At 40.6% G+C, this 25,033-nt stretch overlaps 1 protein-coding gene across 7 annotated transcripts in view; it reads right to left on the reverse strand.

Moving 5' to 3' along the window:
- drp2 (dystrophin related protein 2) overlaps positions 1-25,033 on the reverse strand; it is a 137,914-nt gene that overhangs the window by 18,960 nt on the left and 93,921 nt on the right. For 6 of the 7 annotated variants that reach the window (XM_069531389.1, XM_020086344.2, XM_020086351.2 and 3 more), the window contains 12 exons: positions 23,870-23,990; positions 23,209-23,320; positions 21,815-21,971; positions 19,615-19,761; positions 14,840-14,918; positions 13,230-13,290; positions 11,570-11,631; positions 10,925-10,999; positions 9,146-9,347; positions 6,209-6,294; positions 3,105-3,262; positions 584-750 (listed from right to left, as the gene is read on the reverse strand). In XM_069531389.1, the coding sequence (XP_069387490.1) occupies positions 584-750; positions 3,105-3,262; positions 6,209-6,294; positions 9,146-9,347; positions 10,925-10,999; positions 11,570-11,631; positions 13,230-13,290; positions 14,840-14,918; positions 19,615-19,761; positions 21,815-21,971; positions 23,209-23,320; positions 23,870-23,990 (1,427 nt within the window). Of the gene's footprint in view, positions 1-583; positions 751-3,104; positions 3,263-6,208; positions 6,295-9,145; positions 9,348-10,924; positions 11,000-11,569; positions 11,632-13,229; positions 13,291-14,839; positions 14,919-19,614; positions 19,762-21,814; positions 21,972-23,208; positions 23,321-23,762; positions 23,991-25,033 lie in introns of those variants that run through there. The other variant, XM_069531392.1, reaches the window with a different exon arrangement.

Genomic DNA, 25,033 nt, shown 5'->3' on the forward strand with positions numbered 1-25,033 from the left:
TCTTATAATCAACCGCCTGTAATTATGATGCAAAATACTAACGAAATCAAATATCAAACACATTATTCATTTTACTACCTTACAATTACAGATAACTTTTTGACTGCCATTGGTTATTTTCTTATTTCCATTGTGTATGTGTGTACATGAATCCTTCATTGTAATTAAGTTATTAATTCAGTTTTTGTGATGTTACCCTGTGCGCTAGCATATGCAGGAGCAGGGTAACAACTCAGGGAGGTACGCATAACTACAGCCAAAGCAGTATCTACCAGGTTTATGCCTGTCTACAGAGGACATTAAAACATTTGATGGATGTTTTAATGGGCCACCAACACAGGAAAGATCTCTGCTAGTGCTGCCAATGTTCAGTCACTGTGACGGACGGCCAAAGTATTTGTGTGAGTGAAGTGAAAGCAGCAATGGGACAAAGACCACTGAACACATATTTAGTAGTATATGTATATATATGTGGTATATACAACACATGCATACTATACATTGATCCTCAGATCGTTTTCATGATTCTTTGTAATATTCCTCATCTGCATGAATGTCAGTTTGCCCACACTAGCATACCGACCTGAAGCCCTTGATGGGACACTGTTTGCATACATAGCATTTGGCTTGGTGCTTGGTCGACTCTGCAGCAGTGACACGGTGGAGGACAGGCAGCCAAACCATCGACTGGGGTTCAAGGCTCATCCACTCCAAGAAATGAGACACCTCAATGGCAGGTTTCCCTGGGGCCTGGTTGGCGGTAGGTAAGAGAAAAGAGTAAACTGTAAACAAGCCAAATATAGACCAACAGCGGGCCAAACACATAAGAGTAATAAGAGAAGAAGGTGTGCTTCCTTCCCAAAGGTGGTCCTGCAGTGAGCTGGTGTAGCAGAAAAGAATCAAAGGGAATAGAGGAGAGGAGATGAGAGAAGAGAAGAGAAGAGAAAAAACTGAGCAGAAGAGGTGAGTACACCATGGGGTGTTTTTGTTTTTGCTTTCATGAAATTATACTGTAATGCACTTTATTATTCTTAATAGCTGCTTAATATATAATACACTTAATTATATAACTAATTCACAGCAGATATGAACCCTGTGTCTGTGTGTTTACTGTATGTGTGTTTACAAGCAGTTTTGGAGAATTCCAGAAAGTGGGATAAAAAGGAAGTCAACATAATAAAAGAATGACTCGCCAAGTGCTGACAATCCGTGATGTGCTAAATTCTCATTAAGTCTACATCAGAGATGCATTAAGAGGTTGATTTCCCTGGGGCTTCCTCCACCGCTCAAGCTGAGTAGCATAATAAATGTGCATGCGTGTGTGTGCATGCGTGTGTGTGCATGCGTGAGTGTGTGTGTGTACTAGTGAAAGTTGTACAGAAATGTAGAATGTCTCGGGGACAGAGGAGCTCCTCTCTGGCAGAGTAGCCAGTCTCACTCCATGTGGGAGGTCAAAAGGCCTTGCATACCGAACACCTGGGATTGGCTCTGACTATGCTGAACAGGCTGCTGCATCACAAAGCAGCACACTGAGCAGATGGCCCACTTTAAACATCATTGGGAAAGTAGAGTAATAAACATTCAGTTATCCATCAAAACTCTGTGTTTTGTGCACGAAATATCCACTGAACAGCACATTTGTAAATCAAGAGTCAAAGTACAAAACTTTAAAAGTATTTTGAGTTATTCTGCCAGTTGAATTTGCCCAAATAACCTCTGTGCATATAAATCACCATCAGCAATATTATATTGCTCAGTACAACTACTTCTTTGCATAATCTGTTTCTGGTCAATTTCATGTTCTCCTCTCCCAGCAGAGTCTAACAGTCAATATCAGTCTGAAGTGACACCATATGCCGCACGCACATCCCCAAAAAACTGATGTCACTCACTTTTAAGTAATAAATGGGCAAATAGGTCAACCCCGCCCAATTCCCACCACATGGATATTTCATCTACAACTAAATGCCCAGACATGGAGCAAACTTAGAGAGGAATTGGTTTTAATCAGCCGTAGCTGATACAGTAAGCATGGACCAGAATAGAGAGTATATAAATAGGATCTGCCTTGAAAATGAGGGAATTAAACAGGCTTTGCATAGGCCATCTTCAAAAAAACTTAGCTGCAGCCTGTTCCTAACCACTCAGTAATTATCTGGTGTTGAATGTCACATAGTAAAGTTCAAGCAACCTGCGCAGAACAAGTTCCAATTTAGAACAAGAAAAAAACAAATTAATTAAGGATTTGAACATTGTCATCCTCATTAGTTGTGGCACTTCAGTAATGAACTCTGTGACTTTGCTTCATATCAATATTCCAGTAAATCAAATTATTCACTCAACGTTCCCAATAAAACTACTACAGTCTGAGTATGGTCAGGAGCATCATGCATTATCTACCACTGACTGTATTTTATGTGCATTAAAAGCAATGAGATGCAATATTAATGAGATGTAATGTTTGTGAGGCAACACTCTGGATATGTGTGGTGCCTCCTTAGGTAGAATATTTATAACTTCTCCATTTCCTGAGATGGTGCATTTAACTTCTTCCTCCGTAAAAAGAGTCTAACTTTGCTGATGTCAGTAAAACACAACAGGCTTCAAATAGCTGCTTCCTGGTGCGACGACATAATTTTTTCATACTTGATAGAAAGCATCCACAGACAAATGCTTGATTAAGACATTCATTTTTTAAGTTTTGGCCTTTAAAATTCTCTTTCTGAAATAGGGTCCAACTTTTGGACCCCAATGTACATTGGGATGCTCTAACAGCATCAATAAATGATCAGGTTGGTGATTCAAGAAGAGAAATAAACACTATTGAGTCTTAAACACTGCTCACTGGCTCCAAGTGTAAATAGTCTGATTAAACAGGGACACTGAGCCACGAATAACCATGTAGACTTCACATTAGTATTTGAGTCAAAAAACAACACATTGTTTATCAGGTCAAATAAGGTAAGGTGAGCTCACAGTATGTTCCAGACAGATGGTTTAATCTTATGTGTGTGCAGCAAAAAACTGTGCATGCACCATTGCCTCAGCAGACCACCTATGAATGTTATTATACGTGACATGCATGCATGCAACTTTGCCCTCACCACGCGGAAGCAGCTACGGACGCTCGGATCTACGTTGCTGCCCCCGAAAGCAGCAACTTCGCCCAACTGGCGTGGGATCTGGATGGCTTCATGCAGCAGCAGACTGAGGTGACGCTGGTCTGTCAGACCTCCAGGACCAGACACCTGACGGAATAAGTCTGGAAAAAAGTACAGTGTGCATCAATTATGCCAGAACTAATCTGATAATAATGAGTGTAACAGGGTTGACTGTGCACTGCATTTGTATGCATGAAAAACAGTTATTTGAATTTGTATAATCATAATATTTGCATTTTTCCGACATGTTTACATCTGTTGATTTACAGTGTTTGTATACTACACCGTGTGTGCTGGGCTTTTTTTATGAGCACAAACATTCAAGCAAGCAATAACTTTATAACTTCAAGTTTTACCCTAAGATAAGAACTATATGCTGAGCTTGTCAATACAGTACTAGTGGTCGGGCTGTTTTGCTCGGAGATAAAAAGCTGTGTATGTGGAGGCCTATCAGGTTCTGAATGAGGCCTTTAACAAGGCGGCTGGGACTCCGCCTGTCACTGAGGAGATGAATGCTGACAAGCATGTGAGGGTGCTGCACAATGGCAGTATAAGCATCCCGTGTATCCCCTACCCTGTGCACTTATTCAGCCAGACAGGGACAACACTTTAACACCCGAATGTTTAACAACCTCCTCTGCATAGTCCTCATAACCAGAGCTATAGCACGTTTGGCATTTTAAATGTTTACATTGAGCTGTTTGATGGAGATGAGGTTTCAACATGTTTTATGGAGACACAGTATACAGCCCTATTACATCTTAAACATGCAGCTTGCAATGTTGGAAACTCTGCAGTGAGATCATGTCTTCCTGGATTTGGCTGCAACCATGACTGTTATTTTTTAAGTGAAGGCTTTTCAGTAACTAGCTTGTATTGAACTACCTATTTATTAAAATACTAATTAAATAAAATCTATGTGGAACTTATGCAACAGGGGGCACTGAGCTAAATGCAAAATTAATCATGCCAACATGAAAAAATTAAAATACTAACGTGCAGATGTTAACCATAGATTGTATATAAAAATGACGACACATCAAGTTGTACAGAGAAATCAAGTTAAAATACCCCGGATATGACATCATGTTGTACCTACGGAGTCAGAATCTGCACAGGCTACTGATCAGGGATGGAGTCTCAGCTGCCATGACTTAAAATAACTAATTAAAACCAAACTTACTGGAAAAAAAATGCACTTGAACAAACACCAGTGTTATAATATCTACTTAAATGATAGAAACCATCTCTAATTAAATGTGTAATTAATGTTACATGGAGGAGGCAGATTTATGACATATACAGCAGCCACAGCGACCAAGATGCTTGGACATCACTTTTGGGTAGTTTTCATATCGTCCATCTTTACACACAGTCTATAATGTGCAAGATGTGTTATGTTTACCAGGGTCACCATAGCATGTTAGCATCCTAATTTGCTAGCACTAAAGTACGAGGTTGATGGAAATGTCATACATTCTGCAGGTGTTTGGTCAGATATAAGATATTTCTGTCTGGACCAAATCTGATAGACTGGCAACATCTCTCAGACAATACAAGCATGATAGAATCGAGTTTGTTCAGCTTTTAAAGATTAAGTAGGTTTAAAGTTGCAGATCCAGTAAGCTCAGTTTTCATGACATGATTTCCGTCGGTTTAGTTTGCTTAATGATTCACTACTCTCTTAGAGCTATCAAAACTTCATGAACTATTTAAACAAAGCAAATATAAAGTAATCCTCTGCGACTGCACAGAATAGATTGCCTCCAAAAACAGGTCCGAACATGTTTTCAAGAAACAACCACAGATGAAATTTTCATCAAAGTAAATGATGATGTCCACAAAATTGTAGGCCTAAATGTGCAGAGACAAATGTTAAATAGAAATAATTATTATTTTTGATGCTATTCGTATCAAAGCTGTTACCATAAACTAAAGCAATTAAACTACCTTTTAAAGTAGTAATGCAGTAAATAAATAATGACTGCTGATGGAATAAACAGCCACCATCTGTATCGCAAAGCAAACGCTTTAGGTTTATTTGAGATTATTGTTGAAGTGACGTCTGGAGCTGACAAAAATAGGCTTATTCAGAGAAACGAAAGACTTTTGAAGCCACCACCTGGACACACACAAAAGAGGCCTGCCTCACCCAGGGACCATTCAATTGAAGACAAATCTGTTATCCTTCAGTGTTTAAGAGATGACACAGATGGTTTGCCAAGAATAAATATTCCCGGGATGAATTTGGCAGTGTTTCCTCAGATCTGGTTACAGCTAAGATGTTCCAGGTCCAACTATCTGCAGCTCAAATGTTCACTCTCATTTTACCTGTATTTACAGGATGACTCTATAGCCTCAAAATGAAGTAAGCTCCTGTTTACTCACTCATACAGATGCCCCCCAATTCTGATCTGTTTCAATTTCAAATTGTTATTCTGGGTCTTTGCTAAAAGTCTAATACTGGAAATACCGAAATTCCCCTTTAATTGAACTGGATGCTATATTTTCTTTAAAACAAACACAAACCATTGCATTTTTCTATTTTATTTCTCTTGCTTCGTTGCAGGTTTGTTCAGTTGATAACGCCTCTTGGAGAATTAAAAATCAACAGAGACATTCCAGACCCATTCGCAAATGCGTATTGGTCCGTCAATGCCAGGCCAGACTCGTAAACTGGAATTACAGTGGAACAGTAAAACTCTATCTCAGTCTGGAGCAGTGCACCAATAAAATATTGCAGCCTAATTTATAATAGACAAAGGAGAAAGGGAAAGGACTTTGCTATTTGCTAGTTGACCTGTGAAGAAAAATGAGAGTTCGAGTCATAAGAAAGAGTGTTCATAAATGGTGTTTTTGGCAAGCAATCCTTTTAAGGCCCCTCGTGTCTTTTGTAGAAGCAAAGAAAGCTTTCTCTATTATGGCATGAGAGTCATTTCCTCCATTAGACTAAGTGGATGTCTTTTTGTAATCACTGCCATTTTGTTTTGGCTCATTGTTTGCAGTTGAGGCGATGCATTAAGCACATGAGCCTGCATCAGACGCACATTTGTACTTCTCCTGGACGTCTGCGTTGCATAAGCTTACTAATCCCATCTTGAAGCTGAGCACTCGCATTTTGCCATTTCGAGCACTAGAAAGAAGAAAGACAGAAAAGAGGGAGAAAAAAGGTTAGGATTGTTTAAGAGTAAATGAATCAAAAATTGGGGCATTGTGGTATATTCATACATCGGCTGAGCCCTTCTGGGATGGACAAAGTGTGGAGGCATTATGTGGGTCAAAGCAGGACAGTAAGGGTCAGTGCAACACTGTGAAATTGTATTAGAGCACATCCAGGGTAACTAAAGCCACCACAGGGATGTGTGTGGTGTCCATGGGTTTATGCCCAGAAGAGCAATAATAAGCTAACATACCCGACTAGGTCACAGTGTTACTTACTGACAAATATACATGCAGTCTGAACAACACACACACTTTAATACACTGTCATGACTTACACACACATTTCCAGCACTCATGAGTTTAACCAGCAGAAAAAAACGTGGTTACATGCCAATGGCAAGGCCAGTGACATGGACATTGTCGTGCCCTGACCTGAGCCAAAAAGAGTAATTTTTTTCCAGCTTTAAATAAAACGGGAGATGTGGGGGAGCACCTGTGGAAGGACTGATTTTGAGAAGCAAATGCAGCGTCACTGTCTCCCTGTCAAGATTTCACAGCCCCGTTGCCAAAACAGCCCAGACAAATTTAGTGCTGAGCTGAACGGCATTGGCAGAAACCACTAGCTTATTGAATTAACATCGAAATCATTAAGTGAGAAATCAAGAACATCACATTCATCAGAGAGCATCAGATCAATTACCAATAAAATCAAATTAAAGGGCGAATAAAATCGCCAGGGCTGGGTTTTGCTACGAGTGAGTTCTACAGTAAAGTAGATTCACTGTTTTTTATATACCAATCGCTCAAAACACAATTAAATGAAACATTACTCTGGCCACGACCGTCGAGTCAGGTTGAGAAAATAGGAGTCACATGGCGAAACATGAGAAGTCTTGATGAGACCATTATTGTGGCTCCTCTAGTATATTCAGGGCTGGAGTGGGTCTAAAGGAGCTGGAGAGCACATGGGGACGACTGGCTGTCAGCACCTTTCACACACACTCTCTACTTTGTGTCGCATGCCATCTTCAATATGCACCCCTGTGCTGCTCCTCAGGGGACACGTCACTCCTGTATACCCTGCTAGTGAGACATGCCTCGGCAGGACACACACATATATACACACACACGCATGGCGACACACTGCAGTGCCCATTCACTGGCATAAACACAAAGAAGCCCACACATGGAAATGAACAAATGAGCATACGAACACCTCATTCAGACTCACTGCCGTATTTATTGGAAAACAAAAAGCAATTACTGGAATTTATGCAGAGGGTAGAGTCTCTGATTGTCTCTCATTAGCACCGTGTAGTTAAGAGCCACCGACCAAATTTACAGCACTCGTGGGGTTATTCCTGGATATTTGAGTGTGTGTGTGCTTGGCGCTTTCTTTTTGGAAATGACAAAACGGTCAATAAGAAACAAAGGTGGAGAGAATGTTGGTGTGAAAAAGGATTTTATTCTGTTGAGTCTCAGAAGGGACGATTGGCCCTCAGCCTAGAGACATTGCTATCGAGCCTTTAGCCATGCTGTGGTTCTTTATAGATTTCTGTACAACAAGCCATTGAACTGGTTACATCAATCTGCAGACAGACCTCTGTTCTAGGACTATTTGTTCCAAATAGCTTTTGCTCGTTTTAGTAGCATCAAATCTTGACTATTGAGTCATTGTTCACGATACATATTATATGTATGTGTTGTGTATTTAACTGATGCTCTTATTTTTTTAAGCCCTGATCAGTGCTGAACCTGACTCTGCAGCATTTCTAATCCTCCTTCACTCCCATCATGAAATAAATCACATTCATAAATGCCGCTTCATGACACACCCATTTCTGTCATTTAATGGGACTCTTGACAGATTTAATGCTCCTTTAGTATCATATTAAAAATAGGAATCAAGTGGAGGGAAGGTTACGGTCTAGATTCATGATGTCAGTCATATCCTGAGTGATAAAAACAGACTAATGCTAATGCACTGCAGGGGAATTTCATTAGGTCAATACAATCCATGTAATCCAAACTTCTCTTCTAATCACAGGTGAAGGTGCTGTTCAGTGTGAGCTGAAGTGCCAGAAAGGTAAGGGCATGTTATATCCTGTAATTAGCACAGGATCTTTATTTTGTATATGTATGCCTGGCATCGGCATGAAATCTTCAGCGAAGTTGTGTTAACATGAAACTTAATGAGCGTTATATGGACAGAGAGGAGTGTGTTACTTTAAGTACCAGTATTTACAGGTTCACAATAATTGTTTATATGCTATGATGTTCAAAAGACACATTATCTGTCTCATACCTTTCATTGCTTTATTGCCTCTTTTCATCCTCTGTATAAAAAAACTTGGATTTATCTATTGGCCCGCCTCTCAGAAAGTAAGTTCAGTGATTGGTCAGTCACATAACTTGACATGTCTTTCAGGCTTTTAAAATCTTTACTGAGGACAGTTTTTTAAAACATATCAATATTAATGCTACGTAATGAGATATTGTCTTTTATTCCACACGTTCCTCTTTAACATGCTCCCCTGTCAAAAGTCTGAAGTTTACATTTGTACAGTGTAAATCAAGCACAATTGCAATTAACTATTCAGTTGATTTGAACATTTTATGATAATAGTGGCTAATGTGGCCTCAAGCTGCAATCAGAGAGGAGCTGCCACAGACGTCTGGTAAACTTATTTAATTCTTCACACGTCCTCCATTTCCAAACTGTAACCATCAGCCCCAACTGAAGCTGACAATTTATCAGACTTTAAAAAAATAGTTTCTTAAATTCTCTCATGTCTAGAGACGTCTCACACCAGTGAACCCACCTGTCGTAGACGTTTAGCAGCCAGTTAAGACACATGTCAACGCACAGTGGAATGTTGACCAGGATGGACCTCTCCTCCTCCAGCCTCTCGTACAGAGCCGTCAGCCCATGAATCACCTCCACCACATCCATCACATGCTCCCCTTGCTGTAACTCCTGGTCCCGAAATACCTCCACAAGGCCGCTAAGCGCCACTAAATCCACTGAAGACACACATAGATGGATATTAATGAGAGACAGACACCGGGAAACAACAAACTCATCTCCATTCAGCTATGCACCTGGAGAATTTGTCATTTAATCGACGCAGGCAGGTATGTAAATGATGATGCTTTTATTGTGACTATGTTTGTGTACTTCCTGATGTGATGCACGTTGTGTGTGATGTGCATGTTTAAGATTTTCAATATTTGAAACTGATTCTGTTTTTAGCACGGTAAAGTAATTTGATTATAAGTACATTTACAGACATGCATATTCATACACATTGATTCATTTCCAAAACACACATTGCGATCATCATCCTCACCTCAGCAAATGAGAGCACAAGTAACACAGGCGCTTATTCAATCTTTTTGCCTACTTAAGCCCACCCAGTTATTTCAAGAGCAGTGACACAAATTTGATTTCCCTCTTCTAAACTAATTTGATGGCCCATCCCTTGGAGTGGAGCTAAGAGGGTGTCCGGTGAAGCCAGGTATAATTGGATAGCAGGATGATGAGGTAGAACAGTGAGAGGAGATAACAGGCAGTATTCTAAGAGATGGTAGTGAATCACCTAAAAATGTATTTCTGATGGGCTCTTACGCAGCGTTGCTCAATCACTCTCAAAGTGTGCGAAGAGAAAAGAGTGAGAAGTCTGCAGTTATCACAGCAGCCTGGCAATTAAATTCTGTTATGATATCAACTTGCAGACCAGAGGAGGGTGAGATAAGAAAGCAGGGAAGAAAAAGAACTAAGGGCTTTTGAAAGAGTTTTTTTTTTTTTTTTTACAGTTGTCGAAATATGCTGAATTTACCACAGACACTCAGGACATGGGATGAGTGGAGAGGGAGGAAGGTTGCAAGAAAAGGAGAAGAAGAGGGGCTGAACATGATTAAGTGGTAGTGGCAAATCTGGGGTCAATGGGAGTTAGAGCACTGCAGACAATGGAAGATGGATGAGAGTAAAGGGGTTGAGAGCATGGAGAGGGCCTGGGTGGAGGAAGTGAAAAATCGAGAGAGCAAAGAATGTGATGGCTGCAGAAACACAAACTCATCAGTCGGGGAAGCACTGGAAGAATAAGCAAGATTTATTATAACAGGCATAAAGTGAGAATATGTGGGACCATGTAGGGTATAACAAGTGCTGTGACCCTGATGGGGTCACACATTGCAAGTGCAACCAAGTGGGAAAAACTAATTGCCTCCTCTTTTGTAACTCAAATGGACCAATTAATAGCTCTAATTATCTCACATGCCAACGATCCAGGAGCTGATGAAAATGAGGAAGCAACCTGGTGCCTGACTAGTGCTAATGACTCTTGAGTATATCAATACTTCAGATTTCTGTATTATAAATTCAACAGTAATGGAGGATGCAGAGAATATTTCAAACAGAGGCGATGATTCCTTTCGACAAATGAATAGAGAAATGTGCCGCAGCTGATCGTTATATCTCATTCCCGAAAAGAGCTTGTCATAGTGGATTACTGATGGTGCAGGATAACGGTATATATCACTTAACCAGCCACTCCAGGGGCTGAGGACAGAAAGTACCATTGATGAAAAAGTGTACGTACATCTCAGAGCCTTCTGAACCCGTCGCAGCTTCATGGCTGTTCGGTATGCTGAGAACTTGATGTTGTTCAGATCCGCTAATGAAGGGAGAGAGACCGATAGAGAGGGATTAGAGTTAATGAAAATATGAGGGAAAACAAACCCACCCTGCGCCAATCCACCCTGCCATCGCAGAAAAATACATCGCTATCTGTCCCCCTGTTTATCACACCACTGCAGAAGTCATTAGCAGTGTAGCGTGTTTCTAAAATAATCTGTGTATGTGTATGTTCCCATGCATTCTTTGTGTGTGTGTGTGTGTGTGTGTGTGTGTGGGGGGGGGGGGGGCTGGCATGTGCATGTGACAGTGTGTCTATCTCCCCTGCAAGCTCCGCGCGTCAGATCAGATTAACAGTAAAACACATGATGTCGTTCAATCACAATTAATTAAAAGCTAAATGAAAAGCAATCACAGTGCTGGCAAATTGGGCCTCATAGGTTAATGGCAGTAGTGATGTAGTCCCTGAGGTGTTTGAAACACTTAATGAGCTGTATGACAGGGCCTTCAAAGCACAACCCCAGCGGTGCCGTGCCGTCAGTGCCGCGCGGTGGGGGTCCTGGTCGTACAAGCACGAATCGGAGGGTGCTTTAATTGTCTCCTCACTCACCCAGTGCTTGGTACAGTTCTGTCATCTTTGGATGGTCCCAGCACGTCGTCTGGGCCTGATGGCTGAGAGAAGACAAGAGAAATGAAAAGAAAAGGCGACGGAGCAGGAATGAGAAGAGGGAGCGGAGACCGGGGCAGGTGTGGCAGATGGTAAAAGGAGTAAGATCAAGGGTAGTCAGTGAGAAAAGGAGGTAACATTGAGAGGGCAAGATTGGGCGGCTACTGTTCACAAGGGATTTCAGGCCTGTGAAGAGCAGACACATGTCAAACTTGATAAAGGAGGCGGGTTCAAGCACTGATGTTAGGTGCTGTTCTGGAGATACGTCAGTAACTTAAAAAGGAAGAAATCCCAATGTTTACACCACCTCATGTCGCACTACGAGCACACTCAGAAAATCTACCATGAACACCCCCACAATATCCCATAAAATATGACATGTGCAGCAAAAATAATGAGAAACCCCAAAGCAGGAAGTCAGGACTCAGGGGCCTTTTAAGGAGCAGCACTTATAGTTGTGTGCAATAGTGCAAGTGCTCATTGATTGGAACCCAGTGGAGTGATTCTCAGATACTACTCTACCTCCCATTGGTACAATAATACAGCCCATAAAGAACTGACAAAAAGAACAAAACAAGAACCACGAGGTTCTGTAGCAGATTCAGAAAAGCAATAACCTTAGCTGCGGAGAAAAACTCTAGCACAGTTAGAAACCTGCACACATAAAACACACACCTACCCCACACACATTCACAGTTCACTGAGAAAAACAACAGCCCTCAAAAGGTAAACTAGCATTGATGAGGTGAGTAGATAAACAGATGAATGCTCAGGGCTCAGAGCAGCTCAATACAGTTCCTCTCTGAATCGTTTACTATCGGTAACTTTGGACAAGTGTTTGGGCAGCGGAGAGATCTGTGGAAACGTGAGTCAATCTGAGTTTAAAGCCAAGAAGACGAGGGTCAATTCTACCTCGCTCGATCAGTTCGAACACAATGACACGAATGTAAAACTGCTGCTTTACAGGCCGAGATCAGTCAAGTCGTGGGCTCTGAGAATAATGGCTCAGACTGCAAGATAACAGCTCAACTTTCAAGATTTCATTGCAGCTGCTGAATGTCGGAGGCTCACAAATAATCTATGTTTCATTGTGACAAATACAAATGGTTTCAATTCTAATAGCGACTGCTGTAGTAGAGCCCCATTCCTCTCAGATTATAGATGCGGAACCGGGAACTATTTTTCAGAAAGACTAATAAAAGAAACCCTCGATCAGAAATTGCATTTTTTTTTGTGATAGTAGCTCGATGAGCAAATGAATAAACCTGACACAGATGCACTATTAAGTGCTTTCAAAGCATGAAGCACGACTATTTTACCAACATTTGAAGCTGTTTTGAGTCACTTCTCATTGGGAGCTCACAACTGGAAAAATAACAGGTGTCAGTAAATCATTGTGTTATGTTCTGAATATTACTATAAACTGAAAAATATGGTCTACCTCAATCTTTGGTGAAAACAACATTATCAGTGTGCATGTCACACACAATGGTCATGCAATTCCTCACATAATACCCTTGCTTTGATAAAACTTCCTGAGCTGCCATGGGAAACGTGTATGAATTCCCACAATGCAGAGGCTGACCCTGAAGTTTGCACTTACTTGATGTAATAGGGCACTTTGTTGGGCGAGATGGCACGCTCCCATGGTATCTGCACTGAACCTGCACAAACACACGCACAAACAAAATCAATTTCAGAATAGGCATGTCATAGCATGTCCACACTCAGCGTCCATTCAGATCTTCTTAAGGGAGCAGCTGCAGTGAAGCCCAAGGGATATGTCTATTGTGTCTGGTTTCCACGGAGGGTTGGTTTGTGTGCTGCGATTATTATGCACTAGAATACAGGGAGGCCGAGGAGGTGACAGGGCGAGTGGACGAGTGGAGGGTTTAACTCCAAAACTGCAACAACAGGAGGTTCGGCTGACATCATTGATATTACATTATTAGATTTTTAAACTGTGCATAAACATGAACAAAATGCTGCAGTATTGGTCATTAACCCTGCCACCTCCATGTTCGTGGATGGGACATGTCATTGTTGGTAGCTATTATCAAACTGATGTAAATTTAGTTTTAATTGTTAGCTGAAATCTCATGAGACTGACTCCTGATATATCCTGCTATATATTTCAACTTCAATACATACATAACATTTTTACTTTTGCATCGGCTGAGGGTGGAACTGTTTTGAATACTTTATTTACAGTTCGGTGCTACAGTTTAGTTGTTGCAAGAGTTTTACCTCCTCCTCCTTGGCCTCAAATATCCAATCTAAATCAAATAATTTCAGAAGTTTACAGGGGAAAATGTCTCCTTGTTGGAACTGTTAACAACTGGAACATTACAACTATATCTTACTTTTTGTGAAAGGTGTAAATCAAACCAAAAATGTTTGGAACCATTTGTTTTATCTTTAAAGACGTATCATATTTTAAAAGATAGTCAAACTTTAGGGGTAAAGAAGCAATTAATGGAAATATATAGGTAAAGTAAAAGCTGATACAAATGTAATGAAGTACATTACTTGTAAAGGGTATTCCACCTACACATGTACAATAAGCACTGTACCATAACATATTTACTAGAACATACTGAAATCTAGGCATAAAAAACCACAGTATCTTCCTGCAGGGTGTAGTGGGCTGTGTTGGCAGTGGAATAGTGCTCTATAAGCCCCTGTGTGGCATTTTTGAGCCAGTGTGACAGCAGTAAAACTGGATGGGGGTTAGTGAGGACACACGAGTACACAGCACCACTTCACATTCGCTCACTCGTAGTGCCCTGCAACACACAGCATTTCCACCTCTTCATCAGTTTAAACTACTCAAATCACATTTTCAGCCCCCCTGCTTCTTCTGTGTGGCCTTTGAAGAGCAGCAGGTAAAAGAAGAGACAGAATTCACAAATATGTATGTCTGTCTTCAAATGAGAGCAACGACTGTTGTGATGAGAATCGCTGGGGAGGCTTATCGTAACCGTGTGCTGGTTCTGATGAAGACAGACGCACAAAGCCTGCCAGCTCCACCTCTAACCCAAATATGCACACATACACACACAGGGAGCATTCTATAACCTCATCACAACACAACTGTAATACACCTAACCCTCATTTCATCCACACACACTCTGAGGTGGTGCCTTGGCGCAGCATTGCACAGAATGGTGTGACATGAGGCACAGACTTCAAATGGCAGAAGAGGACTCTTACTGGAGAGGAAGTGCTGCGATCCGGGGCCAAAGTCTCGATGTGCATCCTGGAGCTGCTTCAGCCTCTCCTCTATAGAGCCCTGAGGACACAGACACACACGCAAAGACACAAACAGACACACACACATAAAGAGAGGGAGAGTTAAATCAAAGAGACTCATGCTGTTCAGCCCACTCCTCGTCAAATCCCCACAATAGAGATGCACACACTCAGACCACCTGCTTCCCCTCCATTAGTTAACTGCAGAATATAAATTATGTCTTTTCCTCTGCTGCCCCTCTTGAAAGTCTTTTGAAAACCTTTGAAGAGCAACAGGTACGAAACGAAGACAGAGATTGCAAAATATTATATTTTGAAAATGAGGACAACGGCTCCTGGTTGCAGTGTGTGGAAAAGAGGTGGATGAAAATGAGATGAAATGAGACAGAGGAAGGAGGAGCGAGCGGGGGGCCTACAAAGCCTCACATGTGCTGCGTCAATAACCATGGAGACTGAATTGAAGAAATTAAGTTTGCAAAAGCATTTCACATCACTTTTATTTTGCATCAAATGGGATTTAGTCCATCTAATCCCTGTTTATTTGAAATGTATTGGATTTGGCACATGGATCATTGTCAGCTGGATGTTTGAAACACGTCCTCAAACAATTGGAGGCAAATCCACTTGCGTTGAGGCAGAGAGACAGATAAAGACAGAAAGAGAATTAGGAGGAAAAAAGAAATTAGTAGCCTGTTAAACACGCACACAAGCAATGAGTCATAATGTGTAAAAATATATCAAGTTAGCATTTTTCAGTGTACAGACGTCACTGCTGCCTCACCAGAAAATAAAACAATATAATCTCAAGCGTGATTTAAATTGGTGGAGACTAATATAGAGCATTGTCAATGTGCCGTGTTGTACAATCTATTCGTTGTACAGACAATTTGTGCTGGCATAAGGAAGACAGACGACTGAAATATCTATGATCGACAAATATAAGCAAATCAAATTTGGAAATACATTTCCACTGCAGTCAGAGCAGCCAAAATCTGGGGTTCAGCATTTATCAATTTAATTAAGATGAAAATGGGACACAAAGAAAAAAATGTTTCTCCATTCTGCTCGTTTTCACACAAAGATTTCAGGTCGGTGCATCTTCGTATTGAAATTATTAATGTGGATGATAGAGATGGCCAATCGATCGACTTGTAAGGCGGCTGCAATGAGCAGGAAAGGTTGTTTCTTTTCCCTCATCTGAAACCATTTGCTACACCTGTCTCTTAATTCATCACTCTGGCTCCGCTGATGTCAGAAACTCTGGAACACTCCAAGAAGATGAATATCGGCTGGTGTCTGTGGATACTAAAAGCCTTCTTAACAATGCTGATCATCAGGGGGGATTACAGACTCTGACATGGTCTCTGAATCAAAGAGCAGAGGACGCGCTGCTTCCTGAAGCACACAGTGCATCAAAGATTCAGCAGAAATGATCCTATAAAAGAGTTTTTGCATGACTCTTTTTACCTCTAACGCAAAGGGACATCAATGAGTCCCAATTTCTGTTCTTTCTGCATGGTGCTCTCAAAAAGAATGTGTAATGAGCCCCAACACTCGTTTCCTAAAATACATGGGACTGTGGCGACAATTTGTAGCAGATGTCCCCTTGATAATTCCGGTTTCAGAAAGTTAGTTAAAACTTGTGCTTTTAACGAACGCTTAGACTTCCCTATGCATCGAGGAGCTTGCAAAAGACAAAAGAAGAAGGTAGGCGACTAATATAAAAATAAGACTAGCATATGTTTCTATTTATATGCACGCTCATTCCATCCTACACAGAAAGAAGGTCTGCCATGCTGTTATGCAGTAATGGCTGCATTTGCAGGATAAGAAGTACAGTTCTTCAATGTTTTTTTGAGCAAAGAGCACTTCACCTTGTTCACTTTGGCCAAACAAGTGTCCTAAAAACAGACGCAGCTTCAAAAACCATACACAGCCTTTTAACAAGCTGTGTCCCAAATCCACAGGGTAGGAATTGTATTAAAATATTCTACGTTTCTTGTTTTAATAGTTAGAACAGAAAAACATCAATAAGCTTCAGGACAGGAAATGATGAGTGTGATGTCAGGTGTCGATCAAACGGCGGCTACGGAAAACAACTGCTAAATAGACTTCACCATGACACATCCATTTCTTTTACTCAAATTTTAAACTTGTTTTGCTTTTTATATTAATTTTGTTTTCCAGGAGCGATTTGACCACCACCTATATCTTATTATAACTGCAAGCTCCTTTTTGAATTGAATGGTACTTTTTTCATGAACACCCAATACTCCTTTGAATCAGTGAGAGGTAGGTGTTTGTACAGTGTAAAGGTATGACAACATGCTAGGACTTGCTGATGGGCATTAACCACAATAAAATTACAGCACTAGTTGGAAAGTCAGGGGATCACTAGAGTCGTTAAAATTGCAACCTGAAGAGGAAACCTGGATACGTCCTGCAGGACTTCTCTGGAAAGATGTGATGAATGTTTTCAGTGTATCTGGTCGGCCCTTGTTTTGAGGGTATCAGTTGTTGAAATGTGTGTGCCTCACTCTTAGATTACTAACTTCTGAGCCTTTTGCTCATTTCTTTTCACAACTGAACACAGATGTTAACTGTCGAAAATTGCGTTTTGTTGTCTGCATTTCAGGCTGAAACGCAAGTTGTTCCTGTAACCTGCAAGGTTTGCTACGACTCTCGCGTACCCCTTCACTAGACGAAACTAATGTGTTCCAATGTGAAAACTCAGCCAACGGTTGAGATATTTTACTTTAACTCAAACACTGTTTGCTCCTCTCATCATGGTAGAAGAAACACCAGGGAATCACCAAAGTCATTGAAACTCTATCAACACCATGAAAGTCACAGAAGTCCAATAAAAAGCGGTGAACTGACAGACCAACATTGCCGTCCCTGGAGCCATGCTGCTAAAAACAACCTAAATCCTTCCATTAACTGCTTCCAGCAATATCATAACCTGAGCCGAGATGTGGAGGAAAGCAGTGACTCTGTCTCGCTGTGATTATTTGCTACAAACAGTCCAGTAGGTTTCACTCAGAGGAGCGGACACAAAAAAACACTGGCTCACAAATCAAACCCACCGCATGTCCACACTCATCTACTGTGTTTAAGTTCTGTTCTCCTCGTCCCCCCCGACTGCTTCAGGGACTCAGGGGCAACACGAACATACATGTAGCGCTAAGTGTGTAAAGTGGATACTGGCAGCTAATTTCTTAAAATTGTTGGATCTTAAAATCATCACGTTTAGAGATTCTGAGAGAGACAGAGAACAGGAGAAGCTGGTAATTAAAACGTTATGACGGGGGTTGAACGCCGAGCTGCGGAGGAGGTGTCATGAAGGTTATCCTGCAGGAACGGGGCGTTCACTCATGAGCTGTAGTGAAGGCTGAGTGGGTTTTGTTGTGCTTGTAGGAGCACTGCAGAGGTTTCTGATAGAGGACTCCGCATAAGCTTGAGAGCTGTACACTTCAGAGTTACAGTACACTGGATAATGCATCCATACATTCAGCAAAGCATCAAGAGGAGGGCAAGTCCAGTTCAATGAATCTAAGGCACTTTATTCTTGAAATTTTTAAAAGGCGTAGAAGTGTAAAGTGCCTTGGAATCATTGAAGACTTTACATGTAAGAGCATGGTTTCGAAATCATGACTCATTTCCTTTATGTCATTTGCTATTCTGCTGTTTTTCTCACTTCTAACTTCTGCTTGGTGCCAATAGATTTACTCTATAACTACTGAGCATCGTCTAATTTCTTCCTCATCTCCTTTAAGTGAGTTCATTAAAAAATATTGAGCTGAACTGATTGCGGGAATGAAGTGCCGCTCCGAAAACAACAGTTGTTGGAAAACAAGTCCATACTTGGAATTAGCTGCCTGACATTTTGTTAATACAATATTAATGCAAACTCAGTGATCACTATGAAGCAGCTGCAGGACGTGCTGGAGACACTGGCAACAGAATGTAATGCTCGTTCAGCAGCAACCAGACTTAGAAAATATTATATGTTTGGACGTTTTTAATGGAGTTTAAAAAATCTACCCCATCATACCAGTCTTATGTTAACAGTCCATAGGTAGTTAAACATTTACTAAACATACTTACTACTTGTTTTTTATACCTATGTTTCAGCTGTTGTTTATAAAGTATTACACATATTGTTATTCTGTTTCTTTTTATCAATTACTTATTATTTTATAAATGTTTAAATTAGGAAACTAGGTTGCTGTGGTGTTGAAGAAATGCTAGTGAATTAATTCATGTTGGTATAATTTCTTTTTCTTTTTCATTTCTGTTCACTGTAATGGTTCACAATGCATATGCATCAACAGCCTTTTTATTGATTTGAAATAAAATTAGATGAAGAGAAATAAACAACTGCCCTTGAACTGTGGGAAAACTAAAACCAATGCACGGTGTCCTTGTGAAGATTTAAGATGCTGAAGATATAATTGGAAGCCAGGAATACTTGGTCTATTATCTCATAATGGCAAAACATTTCTAAACTACACCCACAGCTGCACAGTCTGAATCCACAAGATGGGGGAAAAAACAAACAAGCTCAAAAAAGGCAAAGGCATAGACATAAAGCAGTTGTACGTCTTTAGTTTGAGAACCACATGAGCCTCATATAAACCTTTGCCTTACATTAAGACAAACATTACGCACAGAATGACTCTCTGACGTCTCTCTTGAATTCAAACAGACAACACAGAGCAGGCAGTGATCCCCACCTGCAGCACTTTCCATCTGCTGTTGAGATGCTCCAGGGCGCGGGCATTCTCCATTGACAAATGAACATCAGAGATGGCCAGCTGGTGTGCCAGATCATTGATGTGCTTCATGCCCTCCTTCACCTGGGTGAGCTCCTCCTTAAATAACTGTGAGACAAGAGCAGGGGCAGATAGAGATGGAAAAGAGAGCAGTGGATTAGATAAGGACAAACATTAGACACAGGAGCTGTAGTAATATAGATTGACAAACATCCAGTCTAAACTAATTCCAGTGTAATTCCACAATAAAGAGCATACATCAAATGAGATGAGCAATTTGTATAAATGCCATAAATAAAGATGCGAAGAACATGTGTTATTGGACAAGTACCAGTCTGTGTTCATAGTAGATTTTAAATGTGAACATTGAGGGAAATTAAAGAAGATATACAGTAAACAGCGCTTTAGGATAAATTGTGACAATGACTGAGTGTGTATAGGTTCAGTTCATGTGTGTATATGGTTGTCCGGTATTTCTTGTGTGAAAACATTTGCTGTTGAATTAAAAAACACTTACTTATATCTAATTATTGAATTCACCCAGAGATTATTGGCTGATTGACACGTTTTTAAGATCTTTATGAAAAGTGATGTCTTAACTTGACAGTTCACACTAAAGACATAAGTGAGAGATTGGAAATGAGGCGTACTACGCCACATTCAATAGTAGTGAACTGCATGGTAGCAAACTCAGCCCTGGGGCAGCCTGAAGTCACTTGTTCTTTACGGGATTACTTCCCTGCATCAGCTCCTCAGTGTGCCATTTAAATGAGACGGAAATAAAGGAATCAACTCCAGCATTAAAATCTAATTAGGTTTCATGTTTTCTATGACTTATTGTAACTGTGTGGAAGCTCCTCTCTGTAGAGGTGAAACTCACCAGATGGCTTTTGATGATGAAATTAATTCCTGATATCTACAAAAATGGACACCAGCAAAAATAATGTCAAAACTAGTTAGGTCCAGATGTGAAAGAAAATTTATAAATAAATCTGGACGATTTTCTTTCCTTTTAAATGTGGAGAATAAAGCCTAACTGTTTGAGAATAAACTTGAAAATTCTAGAAGGACATATCAAAGAACTTACGTTAGCACATATGATTGCCTCTAAAAAAAATGTAGATGAATTTCTGAAATGGTTCTCCTGGATCATTTCTAGTTACAAGGTCTTTATCTTTTAGGAAAAGCTATAAAAGAAGCAGCAGCTCACACAGCTGGACCAGACGAGTGACCATTATTCTCCACATTTACATTTTCTTCTTCTATTTAAAAGAAAATAAATCCTCCTTTCATCCTCTGAGACCTCAGTCTCAAAAATGTAAAGTAAAAGTCTTAATTAGAGGAGCAAGTATGCAACCTTGTTTGGAAGTGCACAGTGTGTATGAGCTTCAACAATTGATCATCGAAAATGAATCTACTATTATTTTGACAATTGATTGTCAGCATGTATGTGTATGCAAGTGTGCACAATGTGTGAATGAATGTCACTTATTTGTATGCATTCATGTGTCTGCTGTAGTGTGTGTTTGTGTTCATGTCATGCATGTGTGTGTGTGAGACAGATGAGGACGGACGCAGCGGAGTGACAAGCCCGCCCTGAGGACTGAGCTGAACATGTGCTGGCTGTGACAGGAGTCCAAACAGTGACACGATTATTGTGAAGCGCCCTCGCCTCTAATGAATATTGCCACACAATTACAGGCGGCGGCGGCATTCGGCACTCAATAATGACTACACCAATGACCTTCCATTTGTTTAACAACATCCATTCAGCCGAGGATGGTGACCCCGACCGCCTCACCATGTCGGTCTGAAGTGACACGTTGCTCTCGACATCTGTCAGATCACAGCCTCTCTCACGGAGACGTGAGCGCAGGCAACCTAAACAAACATTTAAAGAAAAAAAGCCTGATTCTGATCTATCATTAATTCATAAGTAGCATATCACTGCTCTGTTCCTGTGATATAAAAAATGTCACTATTTTGAGTTTGTTAATGACGTGTCAGAGTGTCACAATGTTCACTTTTTCAGGGATAGCCGCTGGCAAATATCTCAAAGGGGACAATTAAGTTGTTGCACAGGTGAAACTGACCTATATTTAGGATTCACGACGATGCCGAAGAGAGATAATGAAAAATTAGGGTAGTGTGGTTTGTCTACCTTGGTAGCATCTATGTGGTCCTGCAGAGAATCTATGAAGAGGTCTCCCACAGGCTCCCAGGCATCTCTCACACCCTCAGCCTGCTCCAGGGCCACGGCCAGCTCCTCCATCGCTGCCTGGATCTGGAGAAGACGCTCTAAGGTCCGCTCCATGTGTCTGCAGTTCAGTTGAAAATATAATGCACCACATTTAACTATCTGCACCACTACCTAAACTAATTTTTATATTCTGAGCTGAGTTTTAATTATCTAACACTTGATGAATATGTTTTTCCTAATGGCCTCTGTAATGGATTATACTTGCCACAGTAGGTAATCAGGTTATGGTAATTATATTATGTGTAATGTATTGCTGCATAACCTTGCTACACAAACACAGTCACAGGGAGAAATAACAGTCAGGAGTTTATAGTAAAACTTGTTTGATTGTTCGTTCATAATGTTGAATTTTCTGACAAATATAGATGATTTTGTTTCCATTACAAATCTCTGAAGTCTCTACTCTTTTCTCCTGTTATATATGGTGAAATTATTTCGAGAGATGAAAATATATATAAACAACCAAAAGTGAAGTATATAACATTATATCTGTATTATGTATTACAGTTCCTGAGTCATGAAAATATTAATAATACTTAATAAAACTGCAAAGTTTTTACAAGACATCTGAAATAGTTTTGGAGCATGACCCTCACCGAACAGAGAAATAATCAATAAAACTTGAACTGCAAGGTTTGAGATCTGACTGAAAGGTTGCTTCTATTATAAAAAAAATGTCATCAAATTCTTCAGTGCTACTTTTTACTGAAGAGACAAACTGAAAAATATTCTCAGATTATTTCCCAAAGTAAAAGTGTCAATACTACAATGTAAAAATATTCCAATACATGAGTCCTACATTTAAAATATCTATCTATCAAAGTAAAGGTACTCTTAATGCAGACATTACCAATGTAGCTGCTTGATTCAAAACTAATCTTAACTACTTTATATGGAGTTCAGTAATTTAGTTGAGGGGCTGCTCCAAATGGTCACAAAATAAATCGGAGGGTGACACTAATATGTTTCCTCAAATGTTTTTTTTATTTTTGTGAACCTAAAATAACATTAATGGGAATAGAAAATGTCTCTCTGATGAAAGACCCATGCTAACAACTCATAGACATCTGGGAACCACTTGAGTAATCTTTAACTGAGTAATATTTTATAAGATTATAATATTTATTATTTTAATGTTAAATCTTAATCCGTAAAGTAAGGCTAAATAATTGTAAAAGAGTACATTATTTATAATAGATTCCAATTCCGAGCTTCCGATGGAAGGTAAATGTAACAGCAGGAACCACACACATAATGTGAGCAAGGTACACATGATGTAAAGAAAAGCATCTGACCTATGGCGGTCCACACAGCGCGCCGTGAGCTTTTCCCACAGGTCACTGGCCACGTTCGCTTGCTTCCATACTGAGCGGCTCACATTCAAGATCCGCCGGCGTGGAGAGACCTCTGCAGATGGTGAAGGAGGTAAGTCAGGGCCACGTGAGGGTAAGAGGATAAAGGTGAAAGAAGGAAGTGGAAAAATAGAAGAGATGAGGAGATAATGAAAAATAAAAGAGTGTAGAAGAGAGCAGGGGTCAAAAGTCAGAAATGGAGAAGAGCAATGATTGCAGGAGGACGGTGTAAAGAAGACGGAGCAAACAGTGAGGTGAACACAGTGAGGTAGACTGCTTTAATATTCCCAAGGTAAGCATCCAGGGGTGAGAGACAAACAACTCGAAGAAGCTGTGTGGCCTGAGAAACACTGAAGCTTACTGTATTATTGATCTATTGACGGTACTGTGGAGCTGGTGAACTAGAGCTAATTGGTCCCGACCCGGAAACTCTCCCTACCCTCATCGTTACACCATAGGACGGATCACTGCTAAAAACTACTAATGGAGGATTTCACCTGCATGTGTCCAAACAAATGAACTCTGGGACCCAGCCGAGGAGGTTGGTGAGTGTAGGATATTTTGGCTGGCGCAGCATTTGGCGCTGAGTATGAAGGGAGCAGACCTTTTCCATCGGCCAGGGTCTCCTCCGGCTCCTGGAAGGGGTGCTGAGCCAGAAAGGCCTGGGCAGACTCCAACACAGAATAGATGAACGGCCCGCGAGACTTGACATCCTCCATGAACGCCTGCCGGGGGTCGGGGGGAGGACAGAAGAGAGGAAAGTGTTTGTAAGTGGAAGAGAATAAAAACAAAAGCTCTTTCTCAAGTGAAGTGCTGGTTTTCGCCAAAAGAAATGGCAGAGGGGGATGATTCACGGAGGCGACTTTGAACCTGAACCCACTTATCAAAATGAAACAACCTGACCGAACATAGACCAAAAGTATTGATGCATTCTGGTGCTAAAATGTTGAGTATAGCAACTGAAAATCTAGAAACAACAAATTTATTTCCTTTTATAAGCAAACAAAACATGGTCCTAGCCTTTCAAACATGAATAATTGCTGCTCATTGTTTCAAATTGAATATTGTAGGAATTTGGCACAGCTGGTTGGACAAAACCAGATCACTGAAGACATGGCCTTTGGCTATGGGGAATTTGGATGGACATTTTTCACTACTTTCTGGCACTGACAAATCACTCATTTGGTCATTCAAAATTCTGACCAACAGGATAACTGACAACGAGACGTCTTCATCAACTTCAGCTTTATCTACAGAAAACAGCCCTAAATTACTGACACTCTGTAAATACCACAGAAGACACTGTTCTGTGATGTTTCACCTCAGCCACAATGGACGACTGGCAAACAGTGCAGCATGTTAACCTTAGGAGCTTTTGAACTGGAAGATGGATGTGACACAATTACTTTATTAAACACTGGAAGATGGGACATTTTCACTGTTTTCCCAAGAAAAAAAATTGGATCTTGAAAAATTTAAATCAGAAACATTTAAGGGACTGACACCTGAGTGTGTGCAATTTGATGTAGCTTGCTTGAATTAAAGGGGACTGTGATGGAGGTATGTGTCTACTGAGTCCATTCTAGTATTCACATGTCAAATGGAGAAATGAGCGTACACTGCTAAAAAAAAAAAATCAGCTTACAGACAGTGTAATTCTAGAGCTTTAAGCCATCAGACACAGCAACATGCAATCAGTAGATAATGTGAGATAGAGGGTGTGTTTGCATGAACTTAACTGCTAAAGTCGGGTATGGTCACATGACTG

The sequence above is a fragment of the Paralichthys olivaceus genome, chromosome 9 (assembly GCF_024713975.1).
Source record: "Paralichthys olivaceus isolate ysfri-2021 chromosome 9, ASM2471397v2, whole genome shotgun sequence".
Classification (NCBI taxonomy): Eukaryota; Metazoa; Chordata; class Actinopteri; order Pleuronectiformes; family Paralichthyidae; genus Paralichthys; species Paralichthys olivaceus.